Source organism: Hylaeus volcanicus, chromosome 5, assembly GCF_026283585.1.
Source record: "Hylaeus volcanicus isolate JK05 chromosome 5, UHH_iyHylVolc1.0_haploid, whole genome shotgun sequence".
Lineage (NCBI taxonomy): Eukaryota > Metazoa > Arthropoda > Insecta > Hymenoptera > Colletidae > Hylaeus > Hylaeus volcanicus.
Window position 1 is genome coordinate 18,798,347 of NC_071980.1, and position 19,579 is coordinate 18,817,925.

A 19,579-nucleotide genomic window follows, 5' to 3' on the forward strand; every position below is an offset into this window, starting at 1 on the left:
CCACCTCCACCTCCGCCAGGTTTAGCAGGAGGACCCCCGCCACCTCCACCTCCTCCAGGTTTAGCAGGAGCGGGGCAATCGTCTAGCCCGTGTCCTCTACCTCCTCCACCTGTTGGAGGTTGGAATCCACCGGGCAGAGCGTGTGAGTACCAAGACGCGGGATGCGTCGCCGTGACGCGTGGAGTAGGAGATATCGCGATGATCAGTAAGGTCTTCCACGTTTAGGCATGAGGAAAGAACCCCTGTGCCCCGATGTGCCCATGAAGCCGCTCTATTGGACGAGGCTGCTGGTACCAGTGGTACCGACAGAACGTGCATCCGTCGGCAACTCGGACTCCCCTGCACAGGTACGCGACAAAGTCATGGTTGAGGTACTTCAGGGAGATAGGAAACGGATTCTCTTGGATTCTCTGCTTCGGTTCGTCTAGAGTAAAAGTTTAATCGTGCTTGGGGTCGGATATACGAAATCCTAGATGAGCCAAGTAGCTTCTAGCCTTCCGTAGCTGAGCTCGGTACCCTCTTAGACTTCCAGTAACTGAGAATCCAAGAGAATCACTCAACAGTTGTCTCTGCTGAATGCACCCATGGACTCGGTGAACTATAGTTTCGCAACGTTGCAGGTTCCACTGTGGATGGAGCTAGAGGAAGAGAAAAATGTAGACATGAAAGAGTTCGCCGGTCTTTTTTCGCGTCAAGCGACCGAGAGAAAGCCCGTAAAAAAGGCGGTCGATTCTTCGAAACCATCTAAAGTCCAGCCAGCGAAGATTCTCGACTCGAAGCGCTCGAAAACCGTGGGCATCCTCGAGAAGAGTCTCCACGTGGACTTCTGTGAAGTGGAGAACGCGGTGTACAATTTGGACACGAGTGCCGTCAGCCTGGAGGCGTTGCAACAAATATACGAAATCGTACGGTTACTTTTGTCTCGTTAACGCGAACGCAATGATACGCAATAAACTTAATAGATTCGAATGCTTTATTTAAGTAATACTTTATTAAGCTTTTATTAACATGTACAAAAATAAATATGTAATAATATTTGCAAGCAGAGGCCAACGCAGAAGGAATTGGAAGACATACAAGCCTTCGAGGAAGCGAGCCCAGACGTTCCTCTAGATCGACCAGAAATCTTCCTGAAGAAGCTCTCGTCTATAAATTGCTTCACGGAGAGGATAGCCTGTCTGATGTTTCAAACCGAATTCCAGGACGCGATATCTTCGGTATCATCGAAGCTGACGAACATGCGAACCACCTGCGACTTTCTTCGGAGCTCCAGCTCCCTGAAGAAGGTCATAGCGTTGATCCTCACCCTCGGTAATTACATGAACGGCGGAAACAGAATGCGGGGACAGGCAGACGGTTTCGGTCTTGAAATTCTGGGCAAGTTGAAGGACGTGAAATCGAACGTGCCTGGTATAACTTTGCTTCACTACGTTGTGAGGGCTAGACTGGCTCAGGAGAAGGACCATAATTTCGAGGAACCATTGCCTCTGCCCATTCCTGAGCCAGCGGATGTCGAAGCCGCCTCGAATATCAACTTCGACAACATCTCGGCAGAGCTTGACAGGTTACAGGCAGAATTGCAAGGTAAAGTAAATTTAATTCGATTCGATTTCTTCGTTCAGCTTTCTTGCTGACCATTCACCTCTGCATCTTCTCGGGCGTTGTTCAGCTTGCACCAAAAAGTGCAACAAAGTCGTGGAAGAAGACCCAGCTACATCGGGGCCATTCAAAACGAAAATGGATTCGTTCTTCCACGAAGCGTCTGTGGAATTAGGGAACGAACAGGAGGCATTGCAAGAAGCTAGAAATAAATTCAAAGCTGTGATGCAATTCTACCAGTACACCCCTAAAGGTACCACGCTGGACGCAGCTGATCCCAATGCATTTTTCATTCTGTGGCTCGGTTTCTGTGTGGACTTTAAGGTACAGTAGTCAATGAAATTTTATCAACGTATAACGATGTTTAGAAGTGGTTCATGAGAACAAGATTGTTCTCCTTTATGGGTGCGTAAACAAATTGAATTTCTTTAGGATATCTGGAAAAAAGAACAACAACGAATACGGAAGGAACGAATGCAGGAGATACGGAAGAAGTACGAAAGTAAGACCAAAGTGGAGAAACTGAAATTGAATGCCACGGGTTTGAAGGCACGGCTTCAAAAGCACTTGCGCAAGTAGTGTCATAGGATCACCGTTTTTGGTGCATCGGTGCTTGGAACGAGGCGCATAGTAATGGTTTTCGAGCGTGGGCAGTCTGACTGTTGGATCGATCGTCCGTTCGATCCGTCCCTCTTTATGGCACTAATTTCGACGAAGTAACGAGTCTATTTCGTAGATATATACATTCCTTTTTGTCAATTTGTTACTGTAAATAGTCTCGTTAAGTTTGCACGCACAATTTGTATATACGATGTTCCGCGATCAAGAGAATTCGATCATTAATAAATAATACATTTTTATACGAAAAAGGCGTATACCAGCGAGCTCATAATTCACCATGGCTGGTGTTGTTTTCCCCAACCATTCTCGATACATTTCCTTCTGCGGCGACCGACTTTCGTCGACACAGCTGCGGTAGCATCGGAATGTCCATCGCGCCGCTTCGCGAGCGACATTGTATGCGATCGGCGGCGCCGTTCAATCGCCGATGAGCTCGACAGCGAAGACGGGTAGAATTAGTTCACCACGAGACACGCTACCGTTAGCACCAGCGAATAAAAACGTACGAAACGAATTATATGTGTGGTTATTGCCGTAGCCTACCTGGATCTTAACCCACACTTCCATTCCTAATACAAATTCCCTCTACTTCCTAGTATATTACCTTTTAATTTCCCTCCGTTTCCTGGTATATTTCCCTTTATTTTCCCTTCATTATCTTACACATTTCCCTTTAACATTCCTCCATTTCCTAGTATATTTCCCTTTAATTTCACATCCATTACCTTACACATTTCCCTTTAATATTCCTCCACTTCGTGGTATATTTCCCTATATATTCGCCCCATATCTTTGACAGTTCCTGGTTTAACAATGTTGCAACTGCTCCGCTCAAAACTTCAACAATGTTGCAAACTGCTCCGCTCAAAACTTCAACAATGTTGCGAATCGACCCCCGCAGAATTCCAACAAAGTTTGCAAGTTTAACAATGTTGCGACTCGCTCCCCGCAGAATTTAACAAAGTTGCAAATCGATCCCCGCAGAATTTAACAAAGTTGCGAGTTTAACAATGTTGCAAATTGCTCCCCTCAAAATTGCAACAGAGTTGCAGGACTCAAAAGTACAACAAAGTGGCAACTCAGAAGTTAGGCAAAATGTGACAAAATCCGAAAAATCGACTCGACTTTTGCAACATTGTTGTAGTTCTTAGCTGAGCGATTTGCGACATTGTTGAACTTGCAACTTTGTTGAATTCCTCTCTGGATCGATTCGCAACATTGTTGAAGTTTTGAGCGGAGCCGTTTGCAACATTGTTGAAGTTTTAAGCGGAGCAGTTGCAACATTGTTAAACCAGGATATGGGGCGAATATACCACGAAGTGGAGGAATATTAAAAGGAAATGTGTAAGGTAATGGATGGGAAATTAAAGGGAAATATACTAGGAAATGGAGGAATATTAAAGGGAACTATACCAGGAAATGGAGGGAAATTAAAGGGAAATTGTACAAGGAAATAGAGGAAGTCGACCCGAGTTGCAACCCTTCCTGAACGGACTCTAGAACCTAGGAAGAAAATGATATAGTATTGGAAATGAAAGGTAAGTAATTAAAACTAATAAGATTTGGTGTCAAATGCGTGTGCGTTTTGCGTATATTTCTTTTTCCACTGCAATTAGTAGCGACGATACAGAACCTTCAAGTAAAGCGAAAACAGAGATTAACATTTAAGAATAGTTAATAGATTAATTGCATCATCGTACGAATCCGTGCTATCGCGTTAATCGCAATCTAGAAAGTAAAAAAGAGAAAAAGATCGAGGGGGGGGGGGAATGCCTTTTTCAGAAAATAGAGATACTCTGTCGACGATCCCGCCGATGACGGGGCGAACGCGCTTCGAATCGACGAAAACAAATTAAAATAATAGAACGCTTCTTCTTGGTTCATTCTTTTAGTACAGAAGGGCCCTACTTCACCCGAGCGTCGGTTCGCCTCGGCAGGCAGGTACGATTCGCGCAGAAGCGGCATGGGCGACAGACTTTTAAGGCAATCGTTGCGGGTAGCGTTAAACTCGTGTCTTTTCTAGGAAACTGTCTTATTCGCGGAGTGGTTCCCGGTTGCGACACCGACCCGCGGAGAATCGAGCAATATTTACATCTTGATCTTAAATCTCTCCATCAGTGATTATTATTCCTCCTTTCTTTCTCTCTTCAATGCTCCTCTTCTTGTAGGGCCCTATCGATCGGTAACCGAGGGATTACAAAACAAAGAAATGGTTCAACGATCAACACGGGACAACGAAAAAAGGATCGGTCGGTAGTTCAGCGACGCGGATCGATCACTGTCATCGATTACGTGATTCGCAAGTACGCATACACCGCCACGAATTTCTCTCTTCTCGAGAACGTAAAACCTTACTCTCTTTCTCGCGTGTATCGTGTTACGTCTGGTAAACACCTATAGTCCTATGGATAACGTAAAATTACAATTACATTATGAATAAAATCGTTATCGGTGGTTTCTCTGTCGGTGAAGAAACTGATTCACGAAAAAAAAATTAATCGATACCGCGTAAGCGGGTACACGAGAACGGACTCCGATACGTAGCGCCACTTAAGACTTACTCACGTAAAATCACGTTCCAAATAATTTCTCTTTGGATCGCGCATTGCGTCCATTGATAATTCCATGATAACTATGCTTTTTTTTTTACAAAATAGTTCGATAATAATGTTAAGCTCTTTCACACTCGATTAGTGTTGGACGCGCCCGCGGAGGGCCTCGCTTCGATAGCGAATTTTCGCGCTACGCTCGAAACGGGGACCAATAACGACGGATATCTCCCGGGGCGTCCTCGCGGTTCGAATCGTTATTACATATACATATATATTAGATTATCCTAAGCGTTTCGTCGACGGGGATCCCGTGCGGGGGGTTTTGCCGTTCCCGTCGTCGACGTTTGGCCTTTCGTTCGTGTGACTATACGATGTCCGGTGACTATAATCGGAATGGTGCTCGTTGGTCGATTGGCGTTGGTCTTCCTTTCCGTTGGGTGGTCGGTGTCGTTGATACGGACGTGTCAGAGGCGCCTGAGGGTTTCCTCGAGAGCTTCAGCGATGGTGGCAGCGGCGTGCTGGATCCGCTGGACGGTGTCCTCGTTCTAGAGAAGCGTTAAGATGAGCTTGAGATGCTGCAGTCGTCGCCATAATGGCGTCGTTTGTTAATCGCGATCATTTAGAACAATCGTTCACGCAGAAATACGCAGCCTGGTCGATCCGGTACGTTTCGAATACAGGCGTTGAAAATCCCTTGATTACAATAAGGACAATGTCGGCTGCTCAAGGCCACTAAAACACCCACACTCGATAAGAAACTGCTCCTATTGTTCATATCGCAACTGAGATTTCTTTTACAATAGAATCTAAGTTTACATAAGAATCTTACTTATCCAAAGAGGTCCTGGGACAAGGAAGTTCTGATAATCGAGTAGTTGAGACGATAGAGGTCAACTATAGTTATCCCCTCCATGAGATCTTTGCCGTGGACCTTCACGGTAGATCATGGTTTAGGTAATAGGAGCTAGTGGGGCCTAGAGGGTACTGAACTCAACTCTACTTACAATTAGAGCTACAGATTACTTGGCACAGCTACTGAAAGCTGAAAGGATTACTGGTGAGGCGACCTTGAGCAGCTTCTTTGCCTTCCACCAACTGTGAAGTCAGTTAGCGGTTGATCAACTTCTGTACCCACGTACTAGCTGGCCAGTCGGGTACTCGGGCACCCGATGAAGTAGCTCGAGTACCGATCCTGTTCGTCTCGGGACATTTAGGTACAATCCGCGTGATCACCAACGACAAGCGACAAACCACAATTAACCGAATCAGACCGAAACGATGATTACCTATCTTGCTTAACGGCCGACGAGGTGTTAGTTGCTGAATTTGTACACACCGAGCTGCTCCTAGCGTTAAAAAACAGACACGACACTGAATTATTAACGTGTCTCGAGCGGGTGCAATGTTAGCTGATAATGGAGCGAAGCTGCAAACTAAAGTAAAGCTGACGCAATCGTCTCGATACACGTGCCTCGACGAACTTGATATGTTTATATTTCAGGAGTGAACTAAGATTTATATCGAAGAAATAAAATGGAAAGACGATGAAACAGTACTGTCATATTAAATTATTAATCGTCTATGTTACATACATCAAGAGTTTTCTTTCATGTTCAATTCGTTACAAACATGAAATAGAGATACTCGTAATTTAAAATTGTGTAATTTTCTTTGCTAAAGGCCGTTCGTCGAGGCACGGCACGTTATCAAAACAAGCAAACAAGAAGGAGGCAAACTAAAGGAACGTCCACCGTTTGTCTGGATTCGTTTGAAAAGCACGAAAGGACAGAATAAAACAGATGTGCTGCATGCATACCACCCACGCGGTGCAGATAGATAGAAAGAAAAGAAAGCTAACGTGTGTTAACAGCAGAGGAAACAGTTCGGCCATACCCGGTAGAATCGGTAGAAACCGTCGAGTCGTTGCTTTGGGTAGAATGTGTGGATATATTGCTGGTCGTCGATTGCGGGGATTTTATATCCGCGCCGATGTACACGGGGATCCTCGAGCGGCTAAACCATCACCATTCGAATCAGTTTACGTTAACGGGGGGGGATTGTACACCCGTAAACACAAAAGCACAGCGTCGTCAATGGAGAAACCATAATACCACAAGTGTCGCTTATGCTACAAAGCGATGTGCATCGTTGCAGACGACAGTGAATGTCTTCTGTGCATCTACATACCTTGCGCATACGCGACACTTACGGTGCGATCGTCCCTTCACTGGCGACGCTGCTGGTCACTGTACAGTAGGCCTGCAGGAAAACTCGGATGTTTCGAGCTACTCGCTTTTCGATCCGAGCCGAGTACTCGAAAGAAGCGAGCGGCTCGACAGGACCGAGTAACTCGGACCGAAGCGAGCGCCTCGAAAGAACCGAGTAAAGGTCGATTCAGACCGGACCGTCTATACGACACGGACCGTCACGTTTCGGCACCGTGAATCCGCCTCCTCCGAGGCGCTCGCTTCGGTCCGAGTTAAGGTCGATTCAGACTATACGACATGGACCGTCTCGTTCCGGCAACGACACGATAAAACATTCAAACACGCGTTTTAACGGAACTGTTCACACTTAACAGACACCGACCTGAACGTTCCGTCAACGGGAATAGTGTGAATAGTTCCATTAAAACGCGTGTTTGAATGTTTTGTCGTGTCGGTGCCGGTACGCGTCGTTGCCGGAACATGACGGTCCGTGTCGTATAGTCTGAATCGACCTTTACTCGAAAGTTTCGAGCTGCTCGCGTCGGCCCGAGTTACTCGGTCCTGTCGAGCCGCTCGCTTCATTCGAGTACTCGGCTCGGATCGGTCATTCGATCTCGAGTAAAACTCGGCTCGCCTTTTCCGAGTACTCGACAGCCCTACTGTACAGTCCAGTGACCATGTTAACTCATTCCCTCTTTCAACAAAAGTCGCTAACATTCGACAACCCTAAGATTATGTACGAAAGTGTGCACCATTGAGGAGAAGACGATGCTAGATGACTGTTTCATGTAGTAGAGAATGAATTAACATGGTCTAGTGACACACTAGATCGCGCGCAAACGCGTCTCGTCGATTAATAATACTCGAAGGAACCGCGAACTGAAGTTTGCAAATAAAAGAAACGAATAACGACGAACCGAAGCGGAAACCAAAAACCCAGGAATGAAAAGTAGATAAAAGTAAATAATTAAATTCCCTCCACCACTGCTGCGAGCATTATATATCAGATGACAGATGTATGAATTTGGAAAAGAGATCGAATCGTTCGAACCACCCTGGACACCATGTTTACGATTACTGCGGATTTTATGCATTCGCTATGCCTTACACGAATATGGAAAACATATGCTAAACATGTGCAGATTATACATGTACAGTTATACATCCAGTTATATAAAATAAAATATTAATCTGAGAATATTTGTCTACACATGTTTCGTATTAGTTTCTCATATTACAGCGCATATATGCGTGAAATCCACGGTCGTGATCGTTCCCAACTAGAGCGCCGTACGTAGAGATCAAGCAAAAAGTAATTTCGCCAATTGCCGACGGAGTGACTCCGATAATCGTTAATTTAGGTTTACCTGATCGGTGTGCCGACACCAGTCAGGGTTGGAATGCTCGAAGCTCTATGGATTGTGCCAAACCTAAAAAAATGTTATTAACCAGAGTTTATGTTAATCGTCGTTAACTAACACGTGAGAACCGTGTATGCGTTGATATGCGTGGGCGCTGAGAGCGTTCTAAATCTCGCGGTTCTTCGCGGGACCGAGGGTTCGTTACGGTAACAAGGGAAACAAAAAGAGAAAGAAAAAAAATCGTCGGGGTACAAAACGACGACAGGATGAAATAAACACCGAAACGTGCACGATCGCGACACGCGTCCGATCAACATACATTCCTAGACCGTGGGGACGAGATGCGAATACGTCGAAATACATACACGACGAGGAACAAAACGATAATCCATTCAACACTTTTGTCTACATCCAGATGTATAGATTTTACTCAGCCTACACACTTGAGACATCTGCCTTAAATTTTATAACATTTACTACTAAGCGATCAAAAAAGGTTGTAAGTGTATTATTCTAAGCGTATAAGTGTATCTTAAGTATTCAGTATTATTCGTATGTACGTATATCTTTAAATATAAACAAAAATGTTAAGCATGGGTTATCGTTTTGTCCCACACTGTGGTCGTCGTTAATCTCTACAACGAAGTACGATGCGACAAAATCATCATCATCAATATCTATGTTCGACAAGATGCGAGTTAGTCGTTCTTAGGTAGTTTCCATTTCATCCGTTTACGTATCATTGGTATTCAAGTGAGCACACGAGGAAAAACATTGCAGGCGAGCTTACCTCGCTGGAACGCCACTGGCTGGACTAACTAGACCGGTGGGCGTTCGAGGTCTCGAGCTGGAACCGTTCACAGGCGTTCCGAGCCTCTTTCCTGAGACGCTGTTGTGTCTGCTGGAGGTCGGCGTGTTCCCCGTGGTGCTCACCGTCGTTCTGCGTGGAATACGGCTCAGGTTGGCCGAGTCATCTGGAAATTAATCGTTCCATTTGTTATTGTTTTTTGCGGGTGGACCCTCACGTTGAGGGTCGCAGAAGTATTCGTACTCGATAGCTATTTTTTAAGACGTCATGGATTTGTTACATATATATATTGTATACTACCATTTGGTATACGTTAATAAAAATGTCAACAGAAATAAAGCGCATTTGCTGTTCTTACAACCTAGTATAATATCCTTAATAACAAGGGGTAGGAAGTAAAGAGGAGAGATCCGGTCTCTGTTAATTGCCTACCAGTGCTGTCAAGCGACTGTGTGGACCCATAGCGACTCGGTGGTTTACTACCCTGCCTGGAAGCTGGTCTGCTGCCGGGTCTGCTCGTTGGTCTGGACGCTGGTCTCGATGCTGGTCTACTCGATGGACGACTACCGCCTGTAACAAGACTTGCATTAAGAACTGGCTCGACAAAGACACTCATAAATTCGATTACGATGTTCCAAGAGAATCGGAGGCTGTTTAAATTTCTGGTCCTGGACGCAAACTCAAGCCTGAACTAACTCACAGGCATATATAAATTGAGCTATAAATAATTCTTTGGGAACGTTGTATCAGGTTTTCCCAAAAGTTTCTTTCGTTTTATTAATAGTTAATATATACACAATATGTTTTATGTTAGATTACTGAATTGTGTACGATTAATTTTGCTCCGTTACTGTTACAACATTAACATCTAAGAAAGTAGAATGTCTATTTATATAAACACTGCCACAGAAAATAATTGAATACAACTCACGAAAGAAACTTTTGGGACAACCTAATACATGGCACATATAGGATATATTCTTTAATTTATTTTCTACAGTCAAGAATAAAGAATTGCCACTTTCCGAGAAGTTTGGAGTTGGAAGTAAATGGTAGGATATGCTATGTGTATGCTTACCTGGGGTAATCGTGCTTCTGTAAGGCGTGCTCGTCTTCCTGGCGGAGCCAATTCTGAAGGAACTCTCGTTGTCGCTCAGGCTGTCCGGCGTCCCGGCGCTCAACGACGAGCGCGATGCTCGCGTCTGTCCCATGGGAACGCTTCGAGCGCTGCGTTCTCTCACCTACGCGACAGAAATCTCAGCTCAAGTGAAGGAAACAGAGGCGGACGATATGGAAAGATGCGTGTAGAGAGATAGGCAAACAGAGAGAGAAACAGCAGGAGTTCTTCGAGTGGTCGACGCGCGAATGCGACGCGTCGATGCTGTTAGTTACAGCGATACGCCTTGGATCACCAAACAAAAGGAACCAAATTTTATGCTTTCAGTGTAGTCATTTGAATTCTTTAAGCTCCCATAGGATAACAGGGGTCTCCATTACATTAACAAGAATTATATTGGGTTGTCCGGAAAGTTCATGCCTATTTTTAAGAAAAATTCAAAGGCATATTTGAATTTTGATGTATATTGAATTATATATGTACCATTTTGTTCCACAACCTTTCCACCTCTTAAGGAATGTACACATTTTATTTGTTTTTAGCCATTCCGATATATATAGACTATCGCCTACTAAAAATCGGCATGGACTTTCCAGACAGCCCGATACAAGAATCTATTTGTACCCTAAGAAATATTTGTAGTAATAAGAGCAATATTATTGTACTCCCGACTTGGGTCTGCTAGAATTTTGATAACATTGAAATATATTGTGGTCCATATAAAGTTGACGAGGGTTTAAGTCATCGTCCTTCTAATATCAGAATTGTTTAAAAAATTTTAAGCCTCAAAGTTTGCAATTTAAATCACCTTTCCACTAAAAAATTGCTCTCAAAAATGAATTTTTATCTCGGAAACCATGAAAGATACACGCATTTCCTTTGTTTTTGTTTCAAACGTAAGGGGTGAATCTTTCTGAATAAAGTAGCTTGAACCGCGAAAATGATTTTCACAGTGTAAAAATAATAAAAACGTTCCTCTGGCTGGGCGATTGCGTGCGCGTACCGCACGAGAACTTCGCAGTTTCGCGTTGCTGCTCGGTCGTTCGTTTACAACCTTTCAACGCCACCGATTGCTAGAACTAGGAACCGATCGAACGATCGAAGGAAAACAGAAAGAATAAAAAAAAAAATGGTAATAATAATAATACAACCGTGGTCGAAGAGAGAGATTTATTTCTAAGAAAACATAAAAAAACAAAGATACATGCAAACTTACCAGAGGAAGTTGGGAGAGATAGAGTAGCTTATGGTGATTCGAAGTATCTCCGATCAACGCCACTATGCACGCACCAATACAGCAATACAGGAGATCGTTATGCACATATCGATACAGTAGTAGACCGTATCCGCGGAGCGCGAGTCGCGAGATAATAACCCGTTCGAGGATGGGGCTGGTACTACTCGTTGAGTATATATTTTTCCCGTGTTCGAATACTCGGCTATTCGAAGTGGAAAATGAAATTCGTATAGGTGACTATATGAATAGTGCTCGAAGGTAATCGAAAATTGAAGGGTTGGAACACTTGGCTATTTAAATATTTAATTATTCAAACGCTTGACTATTAGATGTTTCAACTATTCGAACACCTGACTATTCGAGTATTCAGCTATTCGAAGAGTTAAAAATACACGAATGCCATTCGAATATCTTGTGGACTGTACAAGAATCTCGACATTCGTAGTGTCTGAATAATGTATGACGTGGACTATACACCAAATTCTTTAAGGCTTCTCTTCTTTTTCAAATTTCGTTTTCATGTAAGCTCTTTCATTAACGATATTCTATGGGATAATAATATTCTGGAGCATATAAAATAATCCAAGTAGTTTCAGCCCCATTCGAAACTCGTCTTGGAACGCTCGACACCCTCGGCAATCCCGTGTAGATCAAACATCAAAGTATCTTGCGTCGCGAGGGTACCGATCGTTCGACTCAACCTTGCTACAAGAATCCCGATATGTTCTACGGGGGAGAGGAGATCGTTCAGAGGCATCCAATTAAAATCAGGCTGACGTACGTGGAAACAAAAAAGTATAACCCGTGATCTACTGCGGGACCCGACAGAAATTCGACGAATGGAAACAGGGACCCGTGAAACATGCGCTGTTTGATGTTAGATTGGTGCACGCTGCATTTTGCAACAATGTGCGTCAAATAGAAACGCGTTTCACTCCGTGTGCACCAACCTAAAGCCACGTTCCCACGTTCCAAATTACGTACCTCTTTAAGAACGAATTTTAAATGGATGTCTTTTGCTTATTCGAATACGCATGAATCAAAGTAATCTTTATGTGTGAATAGATGTTAACATATGTTGTTTCACTTTGATATGGTATGTGTGATAATTCTAAAGGGTACTATTATTGTAAGGTATTATTATTGTGTACAGGACGTCGCAGAATTAGTGCAAGAACCGGAAATGAGGGTAGCTGAGGCGATTTCCGGTTCTTACACTAATTCTGGGACAACCTGTATACACAAACGCTATACTTGTTTCTATGCTATTCTTTCCCCGAAGAAACTTAATATTTTCAATTAAATCAATATTTATAATAGTCTGACACAATCCACACTCGTTCACCCTTTATTCGTTACATCTACCTATTTATGATGCATATCGATGATGCGTACCAATGACGCCGAGTGATGGACACGTGGGAGCGTGGCTCGATGATAGCCGATCCGCGAATCGATGCACCTAATCCGTCAGAACATAATCGGCAGTCGTCGAGCTACGGAATCTACCACTTCTACCGCATGCATGATTCTCGAATGAAAGCTATGCCATACGGGTGTCTCGTTCGCGGACGCGCCTAATTACATTATCATAAATCGTACGCATAATGGCGGTGGAAATCGTGAGGGCAACGACAGCGACAGCAGCAGCGCAAACTTAGAAAAACAAAGTATTATATGCAGTGGCGGATCTAGAAGAGCTGAAAGGGAAGAGAGACCTGACAAAAAAAGTTCCGGAGAAATTGGAGCTTTCGAGGATTTACGAATCCCACCCTCAAATATACGATTAACGATCAAGTGTAAATTAATTACTGAATTAGATGGCTGGAGCAACGTTGCATGTTGTATTAGACATTGTATGTTGGAAAAACTGATGGTTCGAATGTGGATTTTAGGCTGCAAGAGCGTAGCTTATTTAATTTACGGAAATAGAAACTAAAATGATTAATAAACGATACTATATGAGCAGAACATACTAGCCTTTTCACAGAAGAATGTAGTTGCATGAAAACTTTACAAAGATTTTAATAGAAATAAATAGAAGTGCCAAAAGTTTCTTCCCTAGCCACAACCCTATAAACGTATAAAATTAATATGTGAATTCCGTTTGTAACAATGTGTCCAGTAACATACGTTGCTCCAGTCAACCATTCCACTACGAATTTGTTCCTGCGACCGATCTTCTTTGCAGAATAGATTCTTCTTTTGCAAAATAGATTTAAGATACTCTCTGATCGATATAATTATCAATTGTATCCGCCACTGAGTATACGTGGGATCGCAGAGTCGCCTGATCGGTACGGCGATCGGTAAGCGCACTCGAAAGGTAAAACCCAAGATAAAATTTAAAACAAAAAAAAGAACAAAAAATAGAAAAACCAACAGGACGAAAAACAAGAACACGTGAAAAAGTGAAACAGAGAAAAATAAACGGTGAGAAACGCAACAGTAACACACGAAAGAAAAATATTATATATCGGGTATACACCGTGTGTCACACCAACGACAGCAGAAATCAGAGAATAGAGTTCTTATTTACCCAATGATAAGAGGGGGCGTGCATGTGGAGGGGATACGAGCACGGGAGGTCCTCCTTTTGCCTCAAACTCTCAAATATCGGCGTCAGCTGGCTCATAAACTCCTCCGCTACACCACAAACGAAAAGTTTAGGAATGTACCACATGTTGGCGAACCGGTTTTCCCCCGTTTGTTCATCGATCCAGAGGGTGCTGGAGGCTTCGACCGATTTTTAGACATTTATACTTAACATTTATCTATGCAACGTTACCTCAAAGGTGAATTAATTAGAAATAAGCTGCAATTGTATCGGTAGCTTGTGATCCTCCGATTACTCGTCAACTCTTCACTCTGGACCATTTGTCACTTGTTTTTGGGGCGCAATAAACACAGCTAAAGTGTTTCTTAGCCTCCTCGGGGTTTACAAGGACATTGTTTTGTAAAATAAATGTCCCTGAGGGAGTGCCTTGGAACCACGTTGACGACATGGAGATACAAGGATGCATTCAGCGGAGACTACTGTTCTCTCTCTTGGATTCTCTTCAACTCTCTGGTTTGATTCGTCTAGTCACTTCGAACCGAGGAATCAAAGGAGAGAGTCCAAGAGAATTACTCAACAGTCATCCCTGCTGAATGCATCCATCCGCCCCCATGTCGTCCACGTGGTTCCAAGGTGCCCCTTGGAATCTCCTGCGTCGATCCTCGAGATCTCGGTGGAAGCCTCCGTGTCCTCCTCGTTACGGACTGACGTGAAGGTCTCGACGAGCGTCGACGTCGTGTCGCGAAGTACGGAAACGTCGAAAATAGATAGTAAGAGGTGGATAGAGAAAGATAGAGAGTATTCTCGTGAAATCGCATCTCCTGAGGTGAGGTACTATTCGGCCCGTGGGCTCGATTCACGTCACGACCTTGATATACCGGTTTCGAAGACGCATAATCAGTGCGGCTGGGCGGGGGCCTGGACAATTTTTTTTTTTTATATATGGGTGGACGAGGCTGAAAACTGAAAGGGAAGCTTCGTTTTGGGGGTTGGAACCGAGTCGGCGGAGAAGGGTGACTGAAGCGACTACCTCGAGGGTGCGTGGGTAGCTCTAGGTGCGACGACTGCTACCGTCTCTAAGCTGACATGCTCGCATGCGGAGGATAAAATAAACAATTAAATACGTTGGCCTCATGTCCTTTTCGAGGCACCTGGTACTTACCCTAATTGCGCGAACGGGTTAACGACTTCGACTGGCTAGGCAAGACCGGAGAGATAGAGGACCGAGCCAGGACGAGTCGAGAGACAGGTCGATTGGGTGTATCGTTGCGTGCGACGGGTTGGAGATCGACATCGAACCGAGGAACTTCCAAGGTTATTCCTCTGGTATACTTGACGGTGCTCTTTTCTAAGGGTTAATGAAATGTCTTCGAGGGGTGGGCAAACTTTAATCGACTTCACCTCGGAATAGATCCATTCTACTTGTATTAGACGACTTAGTTAAACTAGAAATTATTCGATCATTTTTCTTCAAGATTTAACTAAGATAAAAACTTATTGGTATAAAATTGCTTTTGGAATTTATGCCGCAGTAATCTATTTCTACGATCAGAAGTTGCTATCTCGTCGAAGTATCAAAGTCTATCGTGTACTTCGCCGCTTTGGTAAGTGTATCAAGGCTATGTTCATCGGAGTTTAACAAAATTGTGCAACACAAACATTAAATAAAATAAATAAATAACTGAACTCTATACTATTTCATCATTGAACAATAATTAAGGAGGCATCTTTCGGACTATTTTCAGTGGTACACCCAGGAAGTGTTGGCCACTGGAAAGAGTACACCTGAAATATCTCACCCTTCCTCTGCTACAAATCTCCAACCCTTAACCACTCTAATATTTGTATACAATATTCAAATCTAATACTCGCTAACTGAACCCTTAATTCAAATTAATTTTTAACTCTACCCCGTCATAACCACCCTGATGATCCCTACCCTGTCAACCCCTTCATCAAAACGACCAGAACAACTTCCGATCGAATCCTCCTTCTACAACCACCTCCAAGAAGACATTTCACTGAATCCCCAGAGCATCGATCGTGGCTGAACGGATCAACGAACGATCCAGCGATCAGCTACGCATCTTGTATCTCTCCCGCGATTGATCAGGCGAACAGAACGCGACAGAGAGTGTGCAAGAGAGATAAACGAGTAGTCAATGTCCCTGGATGGATCATGATCGCGAACGTTCAAGAAACTGGGACGCTCCGATCGGTACGCCCGTCGTTTCCTATGATCCAGGATCGCGATCACGATCCATCGACGGGACGAGAGAATGGGTGACGTTACCTTGGTGATTGGTCCGGTATTCGCGGATGAGATTTGCGTACGCTGCAGCGTCGAGGTCGGGCTTGGCTTCGATCTGAACGCCGTCATTGTCTGGCTGACGCCATCCGCCAGTATGAATTGCTCTCGCAGCTCGATATTCGTTCTTCCCTTGGCTACAGTGGTGTGTTGCGTGCACGCAAGTTAGAAGGAAGCCGTTACAGGACATGTATGCGGGGTTTTTGGGGGCAAAGTACAGATATTGAATTTTTGATTTTTTTTTTTTTTTTTTTTTTTTACAGATAGAGAAACAGAGAGAAAGATAGAGCACAGATATAGGGGAAAATTAGAAAAGAAAAAATGGTATATAATATAAGAGCGAATAATTAACGGGCAGCCGACAGGTAGATCGTTTGTTTTGTTTGGCAAAAGTTGTAAGAGAGTAAATACAGATCAGAGTAGTATAGTGAAGCGACAAGAGATAAGGTTCGATATGTATTTGCAAGGATTGTTTGTCGATTGGCATGCGGGGAACCAACGATTAGCGTCGATTTTCCGTAAATTAAACGAAGAAAGTAGAAAGTAGAGAGAGTAGAGAGTATACGGAGTGACAGAGCAACAGTAACAAGTAGCAGCGACAGTAGCGACAGTTTGTTAAGAGCGATTGCAGCGGCGTACACGGTATGTTTGTGTGCGAGTGTACGGTGAAAAACAAAGAGAAAAAAAAATACAGTGTATTATAGTACGTACGTTGTGAATTGCAGGGTACAAGTAAAGGATCGAGAATAATAATAATTTTAAAAAAAAGTAGATCAAAATGGTGTCGATTAGGTGTCGAAGAAACCGCGGTGACTTACTGTTCGTTTTGTACAATTTTCGAAACCGAAAGGGGAGACTCGGGATCGTGTGAGGAATGCAAGAGTCGTTTTATCGCGACATCTGCGTCGATTTCCCGTTAATTACGCTTAAGTTTGCGGCAGGGGATTCGAGTAACTCGCGGGGGGCACATGCGGGGGCGTCGACGTCGAAAGTCAAGTTGATCGGTTTTTAAATGGCGGTGGTTAAAGAAAGATAATCTTTTGAGCAACTCTGAGTCCTGAGATCACTGAGCTTTGAACCCTTTTGAGTTCTAAGCTCCCTGAGTTCTGAACCCTCTGAGTACTAAACCCCTTGAGTTCTAAAATTCCCGAGTATTGAACCCTCTGAGTTCTGAACCCTCTGAGTACTAAACCCCTTGAGTTCTAAAATTCCCGAGTATTGAACCCTCTGAGTACTAAGTCCCTTGAGTCTAAGCTTCCCGAGTTTGAACACCTTGAGTTCTGAGTTCACTGAGATTTGGACCCCTTGAGTTCTAAGCTCCTGATTTTTAAGCTTTCTGAGTTCTGAGCCCCCTGAGTACTACACCCCTTGAGTTCTAAGCTTCCCGAGTATTGAACACTTTGAGTTCTGAGCCCCCTGAGCACTAATCCCCTTGAGTTCTAAGCTTCCCGAGTATTGAACACCTCGAGTTCTGAGCTCACTGAACTTTGAACACCTTGACTTCTAAGCTCCCTGAATTCTGAGCCCCCTGTGTACTAAACCCCTTGAGTTCGAAGCTCCCTGAATACTAAACTCCTTGAGCTTCGAACCCCTTGAGTTCTGAGCTTCCTGAATACTGAACCACCTCAATACTAAACCCCTTTAGTTCTAAGCTCCCTGAATACTGAACTCTTTGAGCTTTGAATCCTTTGAGTCCTGAGCTCCTCGATTAAGCCAAATTGGGGACACTGACTTTCGACGACGCGAAAACGGGGTCAAGTACCGCGTCGAACGTAGACACATCGTTACAGGGCGGCATCTACTCAAAGGACGACATCCAGGAAACGAATTCTCGTCATTCCGGCGAGTAATGAAATGGGAAATGATCCGAAGGTAAGATGATCGTACTAATTGACCGTAGAGAACGCAACACTGGACTACGCGAGTCATTCGTCGTTTGTTAGAGTACAATCGAAATTAGACAATCGTCTCGCATGCCATTTTACACAGACACGCACACGCACACACGCGCACACAGATGAGTTCTGCACGACAAACACGCGAAACGAACTAAAATGCACAAGATCTCGAACTCGTTGCAAGAAAGCAAACGTATGTACACGTAACAAATACGTATCATGCAGGATATACGAAAACGTCGACTTCGTGGCCAGTACGATCCTGATTTATTATATTATTATCGTAATTATTATCAAGGGTGTATTTAGGGAGACACCATGAAATGAAGAATGTTTATTTTGTTGAGATGTGCGGGCCACGAGTCGTAATTATTCCCATATAAAAATATTCTCACCGAGCGGACACCAACCCTCATGTTGTTCCGGTTTGTTAGGGTCCGGTATCGGCATTAGAAAAACTTGACGAGTTAATCACGATTTGAGGAGTTTAGTGATGGTCCTTTTTTTTTTTTTTTTTAAGTTAGACGAATGCATGCAATATTCATAAACTCGATGCGCAATTAAAGATACACGTGATATGTCGGAGAGGTACGTCACCAAAGTTGTGCGCAATAAAACGAGATGATGTTTCGATGGAATCAGACGGAGAGAAATTATGTTGTTGGAGGGACGAGGGATCGGCAGAGGATCGGTCGATTAACGTTAGTCTAATGACAAGCGATACGAGTCTCCTAAAGTACCAAGATACTTTAATCGCTACGGTTATCGAACGCGTTCCACGAACTGTAGAGTAATACAATTTAAGCAAACAATACCAAAAGATAATTGAAACATTTCTGACAACTTGACATATTACTGGGATTAATTGGATATTATCTATTCCAGTTGATAATTACTTGCAATAAAATTAAACTACACAAATTTCTTTTATTCGATTCACTCTGCTCAACAACACATCCTAATCGATCCCAGCAGACCGAAACCTCGCCATCAGCTCGTAGAACGCGTTCGCGAATCGTTAGTAAAAAACCCAACACGAAACCTAGCAAAATACGCAGGTAAGATACGCGCGAAGCGGAGACCACAAGTGTAACGAGCGCACGCTTTCTTCTCCTGCAGCTCATATGTACACATACACGTTATGTGTTAAAGTCGTGAGAAGGTCGGTTAATGATATTAGTCACGCTCACATTTCGTACCTCAGGAGCTGAGATCGTACACGTACTGTGAATGCGCCAACGTAAAAATGCGATACATGAAAAAACTTGGACGACAGAGACTCGAAAGGTCTGGGTTAGCGTGATTATAATCAGC

At 43.7% G+C, this 19,579-nt stretch overlaps 2 protein-coding genes across 43 annotated transcripts in view; one reads left to right on the forward strand and one right to left on the reverse strand.

Moving 5' to 3' along the window:
• The window catches only part of LOC128876082 (formin-2-like), a 10,113-nt gene extending 7,237 nt beyond the window's left edge, over positions 1-2,876 (forward strand). The window contains exons 5-10 of the mRNA XM_054122160.1: positions 1-142; positions 226-347; positions 621-905; positions 1,047-1,584; positions 1,670-1,923; positions 2,032-2,876. The exon at positions 1-142 is cut by the window's left edge and continues 1,185 nt beyond it. Coding sequence (XP_053978135.1) covers positions 1-142; positions 226-347; positions 621-905; positions 1,047-1,584; positions 1,670-1,923; positions 2,032-2,178 — 1,488 coding nt within the window. The 3' untranslated portion in view covers positions 2,179-2,876. The remainder of the gene's footprint in view (positions 143-225; positions 348-620; positions 906-1,046; positions 1,585-1,669; positions 1,924-2,031) is intronic.
• Positions 2,877-3,781: 905 nt separating this feature from the next.
• The window catches only part of LOC128876873 (dystonin), a 105,414-nt gene continuing 89,616 nt past the window's right edge, over positions 3,782-19,579 (reverse strand). For 27 of the 42 annotated variants that reach the window (XM_054123642.1, XM_054123657.1, XM_054123653.1 and 24 more), the window contains 9 exons: positions 18,661-18,723; positions 16,353-16,504; positions 10,227-10,389; positions 9,581-9,718; positions 9,131-9,314; positions 8,347-8,409; positions 6,666-6,785; positions 6,059-6,118; positions 3,782-5,317 (listed from right to left, as the gene is read on the reverse strand). In XM_054123642.1, coding sequence (XP_053979617.1) covers positions 5,155-5,317; positions 6,059-6,118; positions 6,666-6,785; positions 8,347-8,409; positions 9,131-9,314; positions 9,581-9,718; positions 10,227-10,389; positions 16,353-16,504; positions 18,661-18,723 — 1,106 coding nt within the window. In that variant the 3' untranslated portion in view covers positions 3,782-5,154. Of the gene's footprint in view, positions 5,318-6,058; positions 6,119-6,665; positions 6,786-8,346; positions 8,410-9,130; positions 9,315-9,579; positions 9,719-10,226; positions 10,390-11,481; positions 11,544-14,041; positions 14,149-16,352; positions 16,505-18,660; positions 18,724-19,579 lie in introns of those variants that run through there. The other 15 variants (XM_054123637.1, XM_054123666.1, XM_054123633.1 and 12 more) reach the window with 13 other exon arrangements.